Consider the following 18770-nt stretch of genomic DNA (forward strand, 5'->3'; position numbering starts at 1 on the left):
TTTTAAAGTCTTTGTACACAATTAATTTTATATTTAACAAAAATGTAAGTTGCACCGAATAACGAAAATGTTATTATGATTTATTTCACCAGAAGTATGGATTTCCGAGATAGCAAAACTTAATGATTATAAGATGAGACGGCTGGAATAAGGAGGAGTTATAGTGATCAGGTTGGGTTCGAATCTCGAGCTAAACCCGAAGTCTCTATATTATTATCTTGTATGTACTGTATACTTGCAAATAATTTGAATGCTTTATTCATCTAATGCAGCGGTTCCCAGCTGATTTTGGGCCATGCCCCACCTAGACATTTTTAAAATACTGCCCCCCTTGTAATATTTAAAATTTGTTATTCAAAATTTTATGTGCATTCACCTGAAGGAAGCTTAAAATGCCATTAACTTGGTATGTTTTTACAGGTCGTCCTCTAGGCATACTTTATACTAATGATACAAATCTTACACCTTTTTTTTACACATCATTACAATAATATCATTGATCTTTTTTCTCTTTAAATGCATTTGAATGCAACGTCATCAAATGAAGAGTGTTGTTTTTTTTTTCAAAATTGAGGCTCAAGTACAGTTAGCTGAAGGGTACAGGTCCTGCTAATAACCCACCGAAATGTTGCCATATCACAGCCGTGGGGCCTGTGCCCACGCTGGGAATCACGGATCTAATGCTTTACACCAAATGAAATTTTTAAGGCATGTTTTGTATCAGAGATGTCAAGAGCACGGTTCACATATCAGAAGTACAACCACAATAATTCTTTGCGGCTCACAAACTGAGTAAATAAAATTTCAACTTTGTGACTTGTCACAAAATTTACCACTATTGGCATAATTGCGATAGTTACCGCACGACAATAGTAGGTCATGGCAAGAAATTGACCATCTTACGTTTCGATACAGATCTGGTATAGATTCATGTGCCATATTATTTTTTTCTTCAAAAGTAGAAGCATTGCAACCACTGATAACGTTGTAGACTTCCATATGAGTATATTCAGTAAGAAAATTGACGGCACCGCTATTAATTTGATGTATACAAATTAAATTATTAAGGGTAACAGGAATTGGCAAGTATTGCCAATAGTTAGTTGCCAGAGCATATATCAGCGATCAATATTGTCAAATATCTTGGAAACACTTTGATCGTTCAAGGCAAAAGTGAAAAAAGAAAGAAAAGTAAAATGTGTAATAAAGGTAGCAAAAAAAGGGGTACGAAATTGAGTTCATAAAATTCTACTTTCACATTTGAATATCCTATTTAACGGGAAATCAATACTAAGATTTTATTCCCACATTTAAGGATTTATTCCCCGTTTAGAATGGTACCTGGGATATGAAATCCAATTTTGTTTTATTGTACTTTTTTCTATATCGACTTATAATCTCAATAGTTTTTGTACTTTTAAATGGAAAAGTTATGTGGTAAAAGAAATTATTTAAGCAGCTAGATAAAGTTCAGAATTTTTTTCGGGCTCACTTTAATGTTTTCAGAAAGGTGTCTTATTAAACTCTGCTCTCTGTAAAGTATTTTTCACGCAAATACAAGAATCTTAACAACAAGTTCTGTTTTATCTCTAAATGGTACTAGAACTGGTTAACCTTATTAATGTAATAGGTTGAACATTAACACCTAGTTTTTATTTTCTGATTGTAATCTACCATGCCCAAAAGAAAGTTGTTGAACTCGACTTCAAGCCGGAAAGTTCACTTCCCACTTTTCCATCCTACATAGCTTACATAAGGTAGAAATTTATTACGTACAAAATAATTTACAAACTTAAAAAAAGGTAAGACATAGTAAGTGACTAGAAAGCGAAAATACAGATGGCAACATAGTATTCAATAGTCAATGATGCGACCTCATAAATTCAATTTGAACAAGACCCGAACGTTCATATGCAGCTTGTAAATCCTCTTCTCCTGCAAGGTGGTAATTCAAATTGTTTCGCCTTATAGATCTAGGAGAGGGATGGACTGTCTGAACTGTTCCCTAAAAAAATAAATACATTTCAATTTATAGCATATGCATAGTAGAAAACGTTTAGATAGGAAAAAGTTAAGCAAATAGCAATTAAAGAAAAATTACTTGAAAATTTTTTCATGTCTTTTTGATAAAGGTGTTGAAGCTAATCTTAAAGTTTTTTTTGTAATGAATTTTTTTAGAACGAATTTGACCAATTTTTTCATAAACTTCATTAATGAAGTTTTTTTGAAGATTTTTTTTTTAATGTCTTATTAAGGGTGTTATATGAGTTTATTTAGGTGTAAAAGTATATTGTTTAATTAAAGCTCTATATATTGTTTAAATTGATGTAAGGTTCATTCTAAAAATTTTGATTCGGGGCTTGTCTAGTCATTGGAGGAATGGGCTTATTAAAGGCAATGTGATATATAGGTGTAAAATTCCTATTTTATATTTAATATCTTTAAATTTTTATATTTAAAGAAAGAAATTTGTAACTTCATGGAGATGAAAGGGAAGGTAGTATCCGAACTTTAAAACAACCGTTGGGTTGTAAATCTTGGGTTTTCAACTGATTTGATTACAGAACTGAATCTACTCGATAAACGCTTACAAGCAAAAAATAATCATTTTCTAAATTACAAGAAAGCAGTAGAAGAGGCTGATATAAATTTTGTTGGGCAAAATACTAAAATGAAAAATGCATAAATATAACTTGAATCTGAGTTTGAAAAGTGGTTTGCTGATTTCAAAAAGATGGACATTCTTGTAAGATGGACATTGTAAGATGGACATTACGTAAGATGGACATTCTTGAAAACACCTTTGCAGTGGATACCAAGTGATTTGCAAATCAACGCAATAGATTTGCAAAGTGATACCACACTTAAAATAGCTTTTAAGGAAAAAATAAATTTGGCGGATTTCTGTGGAAGTTTGGCCTCTGAAAACTGCAAGGACTTGAAAAGGTTTGCTCAGCTGATATTTACTATGTTTGAGCAAACTTTTTAATTTTTATTATTGAATAAACAAACACTGTTCTTGGTAATCGAATATACATTTACACGAAATAATACACGTCTCTACTACAAAAATACAGGCTAATGTAAAAAGAAATTGTAAATCAAATGCAACAACAAAAAATCTCATTGATTGTATTGACCGTGATTAAGTGAACTTGAAAACATCGAGCTTCAAAATTGAAGTTAGGGTAGCCTTGTGTCTCTCAATTCTCTAGAGACCGTTGATTGTCAAAAACCCTTCAAATAGCACTTATTCATTGGCGGAAATAGCAGGCTAATTATACCAGCTGGTCAATCTGGTCTCTAGGGCGATCTGAAACGATTCTTTCTGGCAACAAAATTCAGGTAGCTGAAAATATTCTATGGGATTGTTCGAAAACAGGAAAATACATCGAAAAATGGTTGCAATCATCTTACAGGTTATTGTCTTCTGCTCATGATAGTACCGATTTTGTTCTAAAAGCAATATCCTTCATACAGTACACTTGTGAAAAAGAGTTAGACATTTTCTAAGCAATTAGAGGAAATAGAGCAAAATCCTAGCAAACATTTTGTAGCATCTTCAAGAAGCTACGGACTGTATTAAAAGCGGTATCTTCCGCCAATGAATACTTGAGTACTTTTTAAATATAAATGTTGAATTTTAACATGGGATTTTCGAGTTCCATCAGTTCACTTGATCATAGCCTGCAATAAACGGCCTACCTGCAATATATGTCGTAAAAATATAAATTAAGCATTTCATTTTTAAACCTAAAATATTTGTATATTAACATTGTAGATATACTTTAATCATTATGGCATACCAACAATACTACATTACAGTGTAATGACATATGACCCATTAACCCATTAACAAACCCCATTTTTGATCGTTTTCTTTCTTTAGGTTATGGCAGGCCACTGTGGTTTAAAAAATTATCTTTAATCTAAGTGTGGCCCATGTAATCACCGCAAGTGAAATTTCGGCCCTTTTACAACAAAAAGTTACCGACCCATGCCTTATAGTATTGTATTTTATCGACAATTTAATGTCTCCCATCCACTTAAGGATTACTATATTAAAAACGGATTAATTTGAAGTTTAATTAGAATTGGAAATATACACAATTTTAGAAGAATTTAGGCCCCCAGGCCAAAAGATCCTTGAAATGTTTAAAATCTATCACGCATAGCATACAAATTAAATCATATAATTTCAAAAATCATTTTTTCCTATTATTTGAAATTATCATAATGTTATATTGAATATGACCGAAAGTCCAATCAATATTTTCAATATTTTTGCCATCTATTTTTTGGAATGTCAAATTGTAAAACAGATTTTTTAATCTACTTTTAAACAGAAACATGTTTACTAGGAGGCTATAAGTATTTTATTTCACCTGAGATTGATCCTCTGATTTTTTTTTTTCGTAATTGAGATTGAAGCATTTGAAGCTTTTCATGATAAAGCATTAAAAATACTAGAACACGGATATTTTATCATCAATGGCAAGGCTAGAATAACTGAAAATAAGATTATGAAAATCACTATGAAATCATCATTAGATTATGAAATCGTTCAAAATCAATATAGATATCTTTCACCCCATCTAGCGTCAGTAAGGGCTCGGTTTTCCATTCAATTTAGCAGCGGTGAGATTAAAGTAATCGGTTCTAAGACATCAACATTATTTGTTTACTTTTAATCAATCTATAAACAATTCTTTCTTTTTTAGTGTCTGTTTAAAGAACTATAAAAAAACAAAATTTAAACTAATTATTATAAAAAATTGTTTGCATTATATTCTTTACTTATTTAAAGCTCAGCTTAGTTCGTGCTCTCTACAGCATATAGTAGCTACCGATAGTTATGCCATGATTCTGTTTTAAATAGGAATATATTTTTTTATACAATGACTGAGTGAAAGTAAATATACTAATACACGTAATAGGTCAATAATTAAATGGACTTAAAGGGCTCAGATTTTCCCTGCAAGTGAATATCTCCAAAGGAGTAAAAAAAAATTAAAGTACCAATCTTTTTCGTAAAATCTACTATTTCTTCCTATGTAATTTTCTAAATATACTCAATTTCATTGACCATAATTTGACTGAGAGTGGTACAAAAAAAATTATAATGATATCAGTGAAGTTGCAACTACATCATGTATAGCTTCTTATTAATTTTTCTTATTTTCTCTAAATGTATCTCTTTTATAAAAATTCTCTTAACTGAACATAGAGAAGCAAAAAAGGAAAACGGATAAAGGAAGAAAATATAATAAATAATGCTGACGAAGTTTCGGAGGCCCTCTTTGTCATGAGAAGGAAGCTTTATTGGCTCATAGAATTCAGAATAGATTAAGGATATAGAACCGACTGCGGAGGATTTTATAAGAGTTTTTTAGTATTACCTGAATCTAAAACATTTCAATAATTCAGACGGGTTTGTTAATTTTAGTCTTATCGATCAGTAAATACTCTTTAATGTCAGGAAAAAAGAAATCAGTTTCTAAAAAAAAAAAAAAAAAAAAATAAGAGAAACCAACGTGAGGGCTCCTTGTACAAATTTAGTACATATTTGCATAATTTTGCCTGTTAATGCTTTTAAGAATACACATTTTGAAAATCTTTTCACAAAAAAAGCAAATGTTCACCCAGAAACTGACTTCCGGCCTTTGGTCTAGGCAGTGTTGTCAATAGTATGTTGTTCTGTGCATGAAGAAGTTCTCATATGCGAATATTTGCAAACACGTGAAAGATATCAGATTTGCAAATTTTAAGGAAGTACAAATCAGCATTGCTGTTAAGTTTCACTGATAGTTGAGTTTATTACTACTAAAATCATATAGTTATACCGACTTATTTGCTAATATACACTATCATCATTTTCAGAATTTTAATTTTGCTAATCCTTTCCCATCTTTATGAAAAGTTTGTTTCATGCTTATTAAAATTTGAAAACTGACCTTTCGCAAAGATCCATTCTGTATTCTTCCAGCAGATGATCCTAACGGAATTGGAACTGATTGATAAAATATTGGCGTTTCTTCATTTTGATCATAAGTGGAAAGCATCTCTAAAGAGAAAAATTGTAGTAATAATAAGGAAAAAAATTACAGTAAGAAAGACTTTAAGCATTATGTAATTGAAAAATATGCGGCAAGAATATCTTCTTCTTTTTTTGTCGCAATGATTTTACTTATTCTATGATGTGAGGTTTCAATCCAGATGTGGAATCGTTCCAAACAAAAAAATTTTCCTAAAAAAATTCCTATAAAAATAAGGAATTGTTCGAGCTCTCATTAGCATGAAACTAAGGACAATATTTATGTGTTACCCTCATTGGAGCTTATAGATATTTTCAAGTTACGTAAATATTACAAAGAAGGGAATTAACCTCCAATTAAATAATTTAACCCCCACAATCAAAGGATTTAGTTGCTAATTTTCTATTAAAGGAATCGTAAAGCTCATTCTTTCGATCCAACTATAGGAAAGGCTGTTTTATAGCTATGGTATGGATAAATGGATAACAAAGGCTTTGTAATGCCAAAAAGGTAGTTCTTAAGGTTATAAATATCTACAGAAGTCTATTTATAAAAATTTTAATGGAAAATCATGCTTCTGTGCAAGAGAAACATTGAAAATTGAATTACACAAAAATATTCAAATAGGGAAAGTTTCATTATTACATAAACAAAATCTGCTAAATATCTCATAAAATTCATTCTATAGTTTTTCTCTTTCTCATTAATAGAAAAAGTGCTAGAAAATAAATTTTTTGGTCAATTCGGCTAGGTTTTAAATCTGAGTGTTATCTGGCTTCATTTTAACAATTTCATTAAATTGTATCTTACACTAAAAACCTCTGTCTTATGTTCTGAGGAGTACCAGTTCAAGGCTGTAGTCGGGAAGCTACCAAGTTTTGATCCACTTCTACAATAGGCATACACTCAAAAATTTATTTTGGATTATGTCTTAAAATTTTCGGGAAAATTGCGGATAAACTAAAAACTAAAATTATGAGAAATTATTGAAGAAATTACAACTCGCTTCATATTTTAGGTGGACATTAATCACAAATCCCCCTATCCTCTACTCGCAAGTACTTTCCAAATCCACCCCAAAAATATGAAGTTTTCGTAGCAAGGGCTCTAAAATACCTTTTATATATTTTGATCCTTCCAAATAGGCTTGCCCCCCCCCGATCAACATCATAGGTACAGCTCTCTGTAGAACACACTGGGTTTCAGGTATATTTGAAAAATATTTGGTTTTAAAAAGAAGGTCTTCCCTTCCACGAAGATATTATTCAATTAACTTATTTTGTTACTTTTAACAACAAGAAACGCAATAGGAAGCATGAAAATGAGTAAGACTAGGCAGTCAGCAAAATGAAGTATTTGTCTTCAGAATTAGCTGCTCCGTAAGGCCTTTCTTTTGTTTATTTTACTTTAATGTAAAGCACAAAAGTTTCTATATTAATTTGTAATAGAAGCCCCTCATGCTCTTTGTCTGTGTAACATGCATGAATGATAATCTTAAGAAGGTAGACGGAGCAGAAAAGCTGAATAATTAATTCGAAATTGAAAGACTAGATGAGAACTTTCTAGTGATCGACACGGAAACGACATAACAGACAGGAAGATAGAGAAAAGCCCCATTTAAATCACTGTTTTATTTTTTATCACACTTCTTATTCTAAGATTAGAATTGCACTTAAATAAAAATGATGAAAAGAAAAATTGAAAGATTTTAAGATTCATTGCACTTATATATTTATTATGCCAAAATTTCTGCTTCCTAGCGTTTGGGCCTTGATTTCTTGATATTTGTTTTCAATGTTGCCGGTAAAATATCTTAACGATTTTTAATCAGTTTCTGGGAAAAGACATTTGTGTTGTCTAAAGGTTATTCAGAAAATTTTCTATTCCTCATCCATCCCCCGCATAGCTTTTGTGAATATTAAAAATGTAATTTACATATTCAAACATGCAACTGTCATTCACACGTGAGGGGCCTCTTACTGCTTATACTTGAGATGAGGTCAACAAGGTCTCACATTACTTGATACGAGGCATTATGTTAGAGGTAATCCTTCTGAACTTCTCAATATTTGGGCCACTATGGTAAAAAGTCAGCTCTTACATTCGGTTCAGACAATATTGCTTTGAGCTTTCCTCATTCAAAACTGGCTCATTTTCCCTTTTCTTATTGTCTAATTTTTAAGTTCTTAACAGCTGATTCCGTTCATTGATTTATTTTCTGAAGTGGCTGATTGTACTTCTTGCGGATGACGAACGAATAACAATGATATTAAAATACCCTTTTAAATGCAATCAATTAATTGGGAACGGATTTTTTCTATATGATACTATCAGTACTTTTCACGCGTAATTCGTGATATTAGTTACTGGAACTCTAAGATTTTGATCAATACATAAATCAAAACAAGCGCCTTTTACAGTAATTTCAGATAGATAAACTTTACCAATCTATTAATTTTATAAGTATCTATCATAAGTTATGAGCTACAGAAAGGTCTGGCTAATTTCAGAAAAGGGAAGGAAAACCCCCACATAATGAAAAGTGACAATGATTAAAATTACATAATCAGATTCAGCATGTCAGAGAATCGTACAATATACGTTTCAAGCCCCTGTCTACAAAAAGCAATATTTCGTTTTTTTTCGAGAAGGATGGCCACGGATGGGCGCAGTTATTTTTTTACCACTTTTTTTCAAAAGTGATTGTATCAAATCCATTAGTACTAGCTTATTGGAAGAGGGCTCACTCCAATGATAATGAAAGTTCTAGCGCCTTTTCGCGCAGAGTAGCCTTTTCTTTTGGCTTAAATAGGGCCAAATTACAATTAGATAAAAATGTCGACACATACAATCTATTTAGAATACATTAAATTTTTACAAAATAAAAATTTAATGTAGACAATTTCTAAATCTTTCTTCACCGAGCTGATTTGTTTGCGACTTAAAGTAAAGTGTGTACCTTCGTGTACAATTTCACATCAGATATTGTGGATGAGAGTCAGTGAGTCTTTCTATGCTTGGGGTGAACATACGTAACAGATGCGTCAAAGCCCATTTAAGTGATATTTCTAAAAATACAGACAAAGAGGAGGGGGAGGGTGGTGGTGAAGTTATCACCTCTAATCTTAGAAGAATCTCTCTTAAAAAGAATCACCTATAGAAAACACTTCTAAAGAACTTTCCTTAAAACCCATAAAACAGTGACCTCATTTTTTCGAATATTACTATGAACTACATTTTGATTTAAAATTAAGGTTTGAGAGCGGGTGAGTTGGAGTTACGTTATAATTAAGAGACAGTTTGTAACAAAAAAACTGCAACTTATTACTTTCCGCTTTTATATTGCCAGGTCCTTTTTTCTCGCATTTCGCTTTCCCATATAATTTATTCGGTGCAAAAACAAAACGGCTTTAGAAGGGCTCTCAAAGTAAAATTTAAATCCCTCACCGAAAATCACTCAAAACCTAAAAAAATTGAATATTGAAGGCAAAGAAATACAATCAGATGTTTTTTTTCGGTGAATTTAATTCACCCAAACCATCCGTCAAGTGATGTTTGTGAATATTACGACTATTAAGTGAAATAAGTAAGAGTAGAAAAATGTCTCTGGAAAATCCAAACCGAAAACAGTCTTCTATTGTATTCGTAGAAAGAATGAACAAACGCTTACCAGGCTCATAGATACTTGCACCAGAAGAAGATGCGTAAGGTCCACCCGTCGATGCGTCAGAAAACGCCAATGGTGCAGAGTAGAGCTAAAAATATGGTTTAAAAATATTAAAACCATAGCTCTATTTTTTTTAGCTAAAAAAACTTATGAAAAACTAAAATCTGTTTTTGTGGTGTACCGTGAAAACAAAATGTCACACTCGGAGTGTGACAAGTCAATTTATAAAGAGCCTTGCAGAGAACAAATAGCAGTAAAAACTGTTTCATCTTGAAGGAAATCTGGCTAGTGATATGGAATTTGCTCCCGTTAGGGCCTAGGCTCAAAGTTAAAAACTAGTTGCTCCAGCCAGCAAAATTGTATTTAGAATGAACAAAACCTTTCTACTGATGCACTGTTGAAAATGTACTGAAGTAACTCTTTTTGATATGGGCAACTACCTAGGAAAACTTTTTGGAGTTTCGCTTTCAATTCGATAGATCGGCTGAAATTTACTTAGACATGTGATTTTAGGTACTTAAGTAGGGTTGTTTTTCAGGGAAAAAAAGAACAAACCAGAAGGGATTACAGCTCTAGAGTTAAAACTGTCAAACAAAACTTTTTTTTTTCATGCAGACCCCAAACACACAACATTATTAGAGAGTGCCGCTAGAAATTCACTTTTATCCTCCTATACTCCCTCAAAAGGGCAATTACCCTCCTGTGTTCCATTATACGTCTATTGTAAAGCCCAAGGAGGAAGTGGGAGGGATTAGGCCTTCTGGCTTCTATAAGAGTTATAGAGCCATACAATGACTAACTAATCAAATCCAAAGCGGCTTTCAACGTTTGTAGCTGAAAGTTACTAAGTTCAGTGAAAACAGTGGCAAATATTTTATCTGGAATGGCGGAAAAATCTAAATGAAGACAACGAATAGTTTTTTAAACGCAGCCCATTGCTATAGAATCACTGATCAGTAGTTTTCAACTGAAACTCTAGTTTATAAATTGCCTAATTGCAGAACCTTTTAAGTTGCTTCCCCCTTCCCAAAAAAACAATCCGTACTTCCCAGTCTAGCTTATAATAAGGCACCCATACGACAAATATCCATTAGGGGGGGGGGGTATTGTTAAAAACTACTCACCTGCTTGATGAAAAAAAACAAAATGCTTTTATCCAGGTGAAACATGTGTATTTTACTATCCAAAGGGGTTGACATTGATCCATACAGGCATGTAGTTTTGCGAATATTTTTCATTTACTTATAGCTGTAAACAGTTTGCAACACAGGCAAGGTTTACTAAGCACAAAATATTTTTCCCATCTTAAGTTAAATTAATTCTGAATATTGAAACCACAAAACAATACCATATACTATATAGAGAATATAGGAGATACTTGATAAAGGTAATGAGTTTTAAGTTTGAGATATTTTTTTCTGTTTCCTTTGAAAAAAGAGCAAAGAATAACAAAAATATAAAGTCTTTCATATGAAAATAAAGAGTCAATTGAAACCTAATCAATTGAATTATCTTACTTAAGGTATACTAAACATATCTATAAACACAAGCGCAAAGAAAATAAATTCTGATACATTTCTATTTTTTAGGATTACAGAGAAATAACAATTTATTGAAAGGCAATACAGAACTGAATTTTGTATAATGAAAGTGTAAAGTAGTTTGGGATGCTGATAAAAAAAAAATAAATAAAATACATCATTAAAAAATGTCTTTGCATGGTTTGAATTTGGTTAAGGGTGAACGGTATAGAAATCCTCCTGACTATCTTTTCTATGTTAAATTAAATAAAAAAAACTAGTTTTTTTAACTGAAAGTAAGGAGCGACATTAAAACTTAAAACGAACAGAAATTACTCCGTATATGAAATAAATTGTTCCCTCCGCAATCCCTCGCTCTTTACGCTAAAGTTTGACTCTTTGCCACAATTCTACTTTTTAAAACAATTAAAAACTTTAGCGTAAAGAGCGTGGGACTGCGGAGGGGACAACCCATTTCATATACGGAGTAATTTCTGTTCGTTTTAAGTTTTAATGTCGCTCCTTACTTTCAGTTAAAAAAACTAGTTTTTTTTATTTAATTTCTGAACGTTTTTGAATTAATGCATGTTTGATTTTGGCTCTCCGCACATAAATTATTTAAATGAAATTAGTATATTAATTTTTTTTTGGCTAAATGGCTTTCTCTTAGTTTTGATCAGACGATTTTGAGAAATAAGGGGTGGGGAAGGAGGCCTAGCTGCCCTCCAATTTTTCGGTTACTTAAAAAGGCTACTAGAACTTTTAATATTCAACGAACGTTTTTATTAGTAAAAAATATACGTAACTTAAGAATTAACTTACGTAACAAACTTTTATATTCTTAAATTTTTATTATGTGTACGAGGGGGTTTGTACCCTCGTTAATACCTCGCTCTTTACACTAAATCGTAAGTTTTGTCCCAATTCTTTAAGAATGACCCCTGAATCAAAAAGGCCGTAGAATAAATAGTTGAAATCACTAAAAATATTTTAGCATCAAGAGCGAGGTATCTATCTCCTCCTAAATACCTCGCTCTTTCTGCTAAAGTATTTTTAGAACCCCTCATATGCGTAATAATCTCTGTTCGTTTTAAATTTCAATGCTATTCCTTACTTTCATTTGAAAAAACGTTTTCATGTTTATTTTTTCATTGTTTTTTTTATAGTAATGCTAGAAAATCCTGCGCCCTTTTCATTGAATTTTTCTTCCCCCGTGACATATTCCTCAAAAGGAAAGATCCTCCCACAAAGATTGTTCCCTCCGCAATCCCTCGCTCTTTACGCTAAAGCTTTTGATTGTTTTAAAAAGCAGAATTGTGGCAAAGAGTCAAACTTTAGCGTAAAGAGCGAGGGATTGCGGAGGGAACAATTTATTTCATATACGGAGTAATTTCTGTTCGTTTTAAGTTTTAATGTCGCTCCTTACTTTCAGTTAAAAAAACTAGTTTTTTTTTATGTAATTTCTGAACGTTTTTGAATTAATGCATGTTTGATTTTGACTCTCCACACGTAAAATATTCAAATGAAATTTGCATATTAATTCCTTTTTTGGCTAAATGGCTTTCTCTTAGTTTTGATCATACGATTTTGAGAAATATGGGATGGGGAAGGAGGCCTAGTTGCCATGCAATTTTTCCGTTACATAAAAAGGCAACTATTAATTTTAATTTTAACGAATTTTTTTATTAGCAAAAAATATACGTAACTTTAGAATATACGTAAATTTAGAAAACAAACTTTTATATTCTTTAATTATTATTATGTATATGAGGGGGTTTGTACCCTCGTTAATACCTCGTTCTTTACACTAAATCGTAAGTTTTGTCCCAATTCTTTAAGAATGACCCCTGAATCAGAAAGGCCGTAGAATAAATAGTTGAAATTACTAAAAATACTTTAGCATAAAGAGCGAGGTATTTATCTCCTCCTAAATACCTCGCTCTTTATGCTAAAATATTTTTAGAACCCCTCATATGCGTAATAATCTCTGTTCGTTTTAAGTTTCAATGCTGCTTCTTCCTTTCATTTGAAAAAACGTTTTCATGTTTATTTTTCATTGTTTTCTTATAGTAATGCTAGAGAATCCTGCGCCCTTTTCATTGAATTTTTCTTCCCCCATGACAGATTCCTCCAAGGAAAGATCCTCCAACATAGCCCCCTCTCCTCAGCCCCACCCCAAAACAAAATAAAATCCCCCTGAAAACGTCTGTACACTTCCCAATAACCATTACTATATGTAAACACTGGTCAAAGTTTGTAACTTGCAGCCCCTCCCCCAGGGATTGTTGGGGAGTACGTCATCCCCAAAGACATAGTTATTATGGTTTTCAACTATGCTGAACAAAATGGCTATCTCAAAATTTTGATCCGTTGACTTTGGGAAAAAAATGAGCGTGGGAGGGGGCCTAGATGCCCTCCAATTTTTTTGGTCACTTAAAAAGGGCACTAGAACTTTTCATTTCCGTTAGAATGATCCCTCTTGCGACATTCTAGGACCACTTGGTCGATACGATGACCCCTGGGGAAAAAAAAAAAAAAAAAAAAACAAACAAATAAACACGCACCCGTGATTTGTCTTCTGGCAAAAAATACAAAATTCCACATTTTTGTAGATAGGAGCTTGAAACTTCTACAGTAGGGTTCTCTGATACGCTGAATCTGATGGTGTCATTTTCGTTAAGATCCTATGACTTTTAGGGGGTGTTTCCCCCTATTTTCCTAAATAGGGCAAATTTTCTCAGGCTCGTAACTTTTGATGGGTAAGACTAAACTTGATGAAACTTATATATTTAAAATCAGCATTAAAATGCGATCCTTTTGATGTAGCTATTGACAGTTCGTTACCACGAACTGTTTGATATCTTTAGCTTGTCTGGCGACAACAGACGCATAAAGGCACTGATTTCGGTTCCGATCTCTTCTCCTGATCTAGCAACATAATATGTGGTTACTTTTTATTTCTTTTTCTCTTTTTTACTAGGCTTTCTAGATTAAGCTTTTTCATGCAAATTCGATTTCAACCTGTCTAAGGAACTTCTGTGACATTAGTACGCTCCAATTAACAACTCTTTTCGCTTTTTAAATAAACTTTTTACGACTATCATAGGCAGCGCAATAGTAATACCTAAGTAAAGAGCGATGTGGGCGTAATTTATTATTATTTTTTTAAAGACTAGAACACAATCTGCGCTTTACTGAAAACAGAATCGTTTGAAATGTTTTCACCTTTCTTACTTTAATAAATAAAAATTATCAAAACCTTAACGAAGAAATGTCAGCATAAGTCAATTAACTGACAATCCACGGTCATTTATTTGTTCACTTTTTTTTTGGTAAAGCGTAAATTGTTTTCTGGTCTTGAGAAGGCATAGGGGCTATTAGCCCTACTCATGTTAAATTTTGCAAATTATGAGTTTGACTCGACTATTTATTTGAATCGGTGATTTCTGTTCGTTTTAAGTTTCATTTATTTATTGATAGTGATGTGTGGTAGTTTTACGCTTGGAAGATTGTGTGACTCTATGTTGGCTCATTCTTGGCTTTAATGACTTTTCAGCTACTAAATGAACTTTTATTTTGTTTCAGCTTTTACGAGAACTTAAGTTACATCCCTAACGTTATTATCACATTGGTTGAAAATCTATTACAAACCCTGTAAATTAGCCTATTATTTTCTGCTGGCTACTTAATGAATTTCTGGCTTATAAGTGAACATTTTGTTCTTTTACGCGGGTTTTGTGGTTTCAGTAAATGGTTACTTTGTATAATCGTACAAACATACAGAAATTTCGGTAGACAGTTTATTTTTGTTTATTTTATAGATAAAATAAATGTAGTATAATATAGAAAGATTATAATATATAGATTCAATATGTAAATGATATAATAATATATATAATACAAAAATTGTACGTAGATCTAACATATAGAATAATATATAGACATAATGTATAAATGTTTTGTGCATTAAGGAAAACACGTTACAAATTTGATAGGGTCCGATACAACCGAGAAGTAAAACCCAAAACATATACTAACGATTAAAAATTCTGTCTGATCCGACATCAGACACATGTGTTATTTGTAAAGAAAGTATAATCCGTTTTCCTACACATGTGTGCCATATATGCATGTGTGGCACACACATGTATGTTACGTAAATGTGTACATACCACTATTTGTATGTGGGATCCTTAGGAATGAACAAAAACCATTGATAGTTATTAATGAATAATCATTCGATTACCCTTTTTCCCTTTATTCACCCTTATATTTTGTATTGTTCCTCGATATGGCTTGGCACTTTCCCCTCGTTACTTCGTCCAATCCGTGTCATCCAGAATAATGCTATCCGAGTTTTTTATGGCGTGGGGAACCAGGAGTCCATGAAGTCAGTCTACAGTGAAATGAATATAATGCCTGGAGCCGGGTTGCGTAATTTTGATACTTTGATTTATATATATAAGTATCATAATGAGAGCCTTCCTGATTATTTTGCAGGCATATTTTGTGAGAGGTCAGATGTTCACCAGCACAATACTAGGATGCGAGAAAATATTGAGGTTCATAGACTTGCTTCTAGTAGGTCTTCTTTTTTTCTTGTTTATCGAGCTTCCAAGCTTTGCAACAAACTTAGTAAGGATATTAAGAATAATGGTAATTGTAACCAGTTTAAATCTGATTTACGTGCGGAGTTGCTCAGTAGGTATGCTTTCGAAACAGATTAACCATATTTTCAGTGGGTTATTTTTCTGTATTTTTCATTGTGTTGTTTTCGGATTTTATATTGTAGTGTTTTGTTGTTCATTTTTATGTTGGTTTCAGTAAATGGTCTCGTGCTCCATACTCCCTTTTTTTTTCTTTCTTTTTTAGCACATCCTAGCAAACTCCGCTTTTGTTTTGCTATTATATAAAAATTATTATTTTCAATAAAATTGTTCTACTACTACTACTACTACTACTACTACTACTACTACTACTACTACTACTACTACTACCGAAAAAAGCTAATGAACGATCATAATTTGATAAGTTCTTTAATCGAGTGAGGAATCTATTGAAAATTTTTACCGATGACACAGAAATAAAAGCTGGTATAAATATCAACAAAGTTCATATACTTATTTTTCAATAAATTTAAAGAAAATATTGACGGTCAAGTTTATTTTTATTTAAATTATTTAGAGCATATGAGCCTTTTGTAAGACCTTTCACTCTATGTTTAAACTACAAGACTCAATTGTATTTAGTTAAAGGGTTCTTAAAGTCTTACTTTTGTTTTAGAGTAAGTCCTATATATTGGGTCTTCACCAAAGCCTGATGAAGAATAATAGTTTTGCTGTCTTCTCTGGAATGATGAAAACGATGGACCATGATTCACTTCAGCATAGACTGCATCAATTTCAATAGCTTGTGGAAGCAGCCGAAAATTTACACCTTCTTTATCATTGAATTCCCATCCTCTCATGGCACCTGGTTTTATATCAGGAGATTTGTAGATGTTGACAGTGCCTGATTTGGAAGCCACTGAGCCTAAAATATAAATTGATTTCTACAATATTTGGATAAACCTTCATAATAAATCGGGGTGAGTAACTGTATTATGGGTGACAAAAAGTGACCCTTGTCAATAGTAATCGATACTCTAAAAATAAAGGATTTGTGGATATGATGTATCAGAATAACCTATTTTTTATACCGTTTCCAGATATATAAAGTTCAATGATGTTTAGTTTACTAATCAACAGTTGTAAGGATAAACAAATTTGTTTAATTTTGAAAGAAGGGGGAAAACCCACAAAAAGGGGTATGATCCTGATGAAAATTATGCAACTAACTTAAACGTGTTTGAGAAACCCGAAGCGAAACTTTTATACAAAAATACGTGAAGCTTTAGTGTTTTCTGAGGTGTTAGTGATAATGATGCATAAGTTAGTTAATAGCAACCACAAAAAGAAGCAAATAGAAAAAATATAGTAACCGAGAATCTAAGAAGAGGAAGTCGAGCAGCAACGTAAATAATTAAAATCGTAAATTTGAATTTGCATTATACAATCTTCACTAATTTAAATCTTCTTGTCAAAAGCTATTAGAATATGAAACTTTGTGAGAAATCAGAACAAAAGAGAAAACAATTAAGAAAATAGATCCTGGTAGATCATACCTTTCCACTCAGTGTGTTTCACAGTGGAGAAGTAGGTGACAAACCCCTCATATTTTGCAAATTTCTATGTTATTTTAAAAAAGAAAAAAACTAAATTATCTGTTCTTAATGAAATATAATTTTTACTTTAAGAAACACAGTTGAAAATCAATCATATAAAAAGTACAAATGCTTCAAGTGAAAGTAAAGAACGACTGTAAGATATAAAAAACACAAATTATCCAATATTTGAGGGGGCTTAATGACCCCTCCATGCCCCATTGCTTAGGATAGTGCTTTGGTCTTTTACTTCAATACTCCAAAAACTAATAGCCTACTCTGCCCAAAAATAACTTGAAAAAATTGCTGAGTGTTTTGTCGCTATGCTTCGAGAATGAATGCATTTAAATGTATTTGCTTTGACCACCAGAATTTGTTTGATCAAAATATTTAAGATCAAATTGATAAATAACTATATAGTTTGAATTACAAAATGTCTATGTTTGCTGCATTCTAGAATTGCAATGTAGAATGCTCTGTTATTACGCCAAACTTAAACGTAATGAGCCACAGGCTGATGGGGCCAGGGGCCGATCTAGAGCAAAATCTTGGAAGGGGACAATATGACAAGGCCGCCAATAACCAAAGTGTTGCGAGGGCCCAATGTGACAATTGTGCCAATAATTGACCAAATTGACAAATTTGTTTAAAAAAAGAGTGTAAAACAGAAAAAAAAGAAGAAATGTGGGCAGTTGAAAATATTGGAGGGCCTGGAGTCTCCAAAGCCCCCTTGGATTATCCAGTAGATGGGGTACCTCTCTCGCATATTACAATATCACATATTCTGCAATATATGACAATGTCAGCTCGTTTTAGGTTGTAAATTATCAAGGGCTAAATATACTAAAAATTGAGGGTTCTAAATTGATTTTGAACTGCATGGAGGCAGTTTATACAGGTTTTGCAGTTTCAGAGGTCGTAACACTGGTTAGTGGCATATTTTTACTCAAACAAAACCAAAACTGTAGCCTTTTTCACGGCATAGGGTCTGGTGTTTTGTAAATTTTATTACCCACCATTGTGTCGTAATTAAAGATCTTTGTATCTTTAGCTAATAAAGCTCGATTATATATATATATATATATATATATATATATATATATATATATATATATATATATATATATATATATATATATATATATATATATATATATATATATATATAATAACTCGTCACATCCAGTATTTAATATTATCGTTCATGATGGAATTCTACACTAATTACCTTTAAGGGGGATCTAGAGCAAAATCTTGGAGGAGAGGGGGAAAAGCCCAATGTGAAAAGGGTGCCAATGATCAGAATTTTGGGGAGAGGGCAATGCAGCAAGGGCATTAATAAATGA

The 18770-nt window shown here is 32.2% G+C and overlaps 1 protein-coding gene across 1 annotated transcript in view; it reads right to left on the reverse strand.

Annotated features, from left to right (window-relative positions):
• Positions 1 to 1748: 1748 nt before the first annotated feature.
• The window catches only part of LOC136026375 (roundabout homolog 2-like), a 176674-nt gene continuing 159652 nt past the window's right edge, over positions 1749 to 18770 (reverse strand). Inside the window, exons 14-17 of the mRNA XM_065702920.1 lie at positions 16495 to 16754; positions 9706 to 9790; positions 5955 to 6064; positions 1749 to 2005 (exon numbers count right to left, since the gene is read on the reverse strand). Coding sequence (XP_065558992.1) covers positions 1862 to 2005; positions 5955 to 6064; positions 9706 to 9790; positions 16495 to 16754 — 599 coding nt within the window. The 3' untranslated portion in view covers positions 1749 to 1861. The remainder of the gene's footprint in view (positions 2006 to 5954; positions 6065 to 9705; positions 9791 to 16494; positions 16755 to 18770) is intronic.

This window comes from Artemia franciscana, chromosome 4, assembly GCF_032884065.1.
Source record: "Artemia franciscana chromosome 4, ASM3288406v1, whole genome shotgun sequence".
Taxonomy (NCBI): Eukaryota; Metazoa; Arthropoda; class Branchiopoda; order Anostraca; family Artemiidae; genus Artemia; species Artemia franciscana.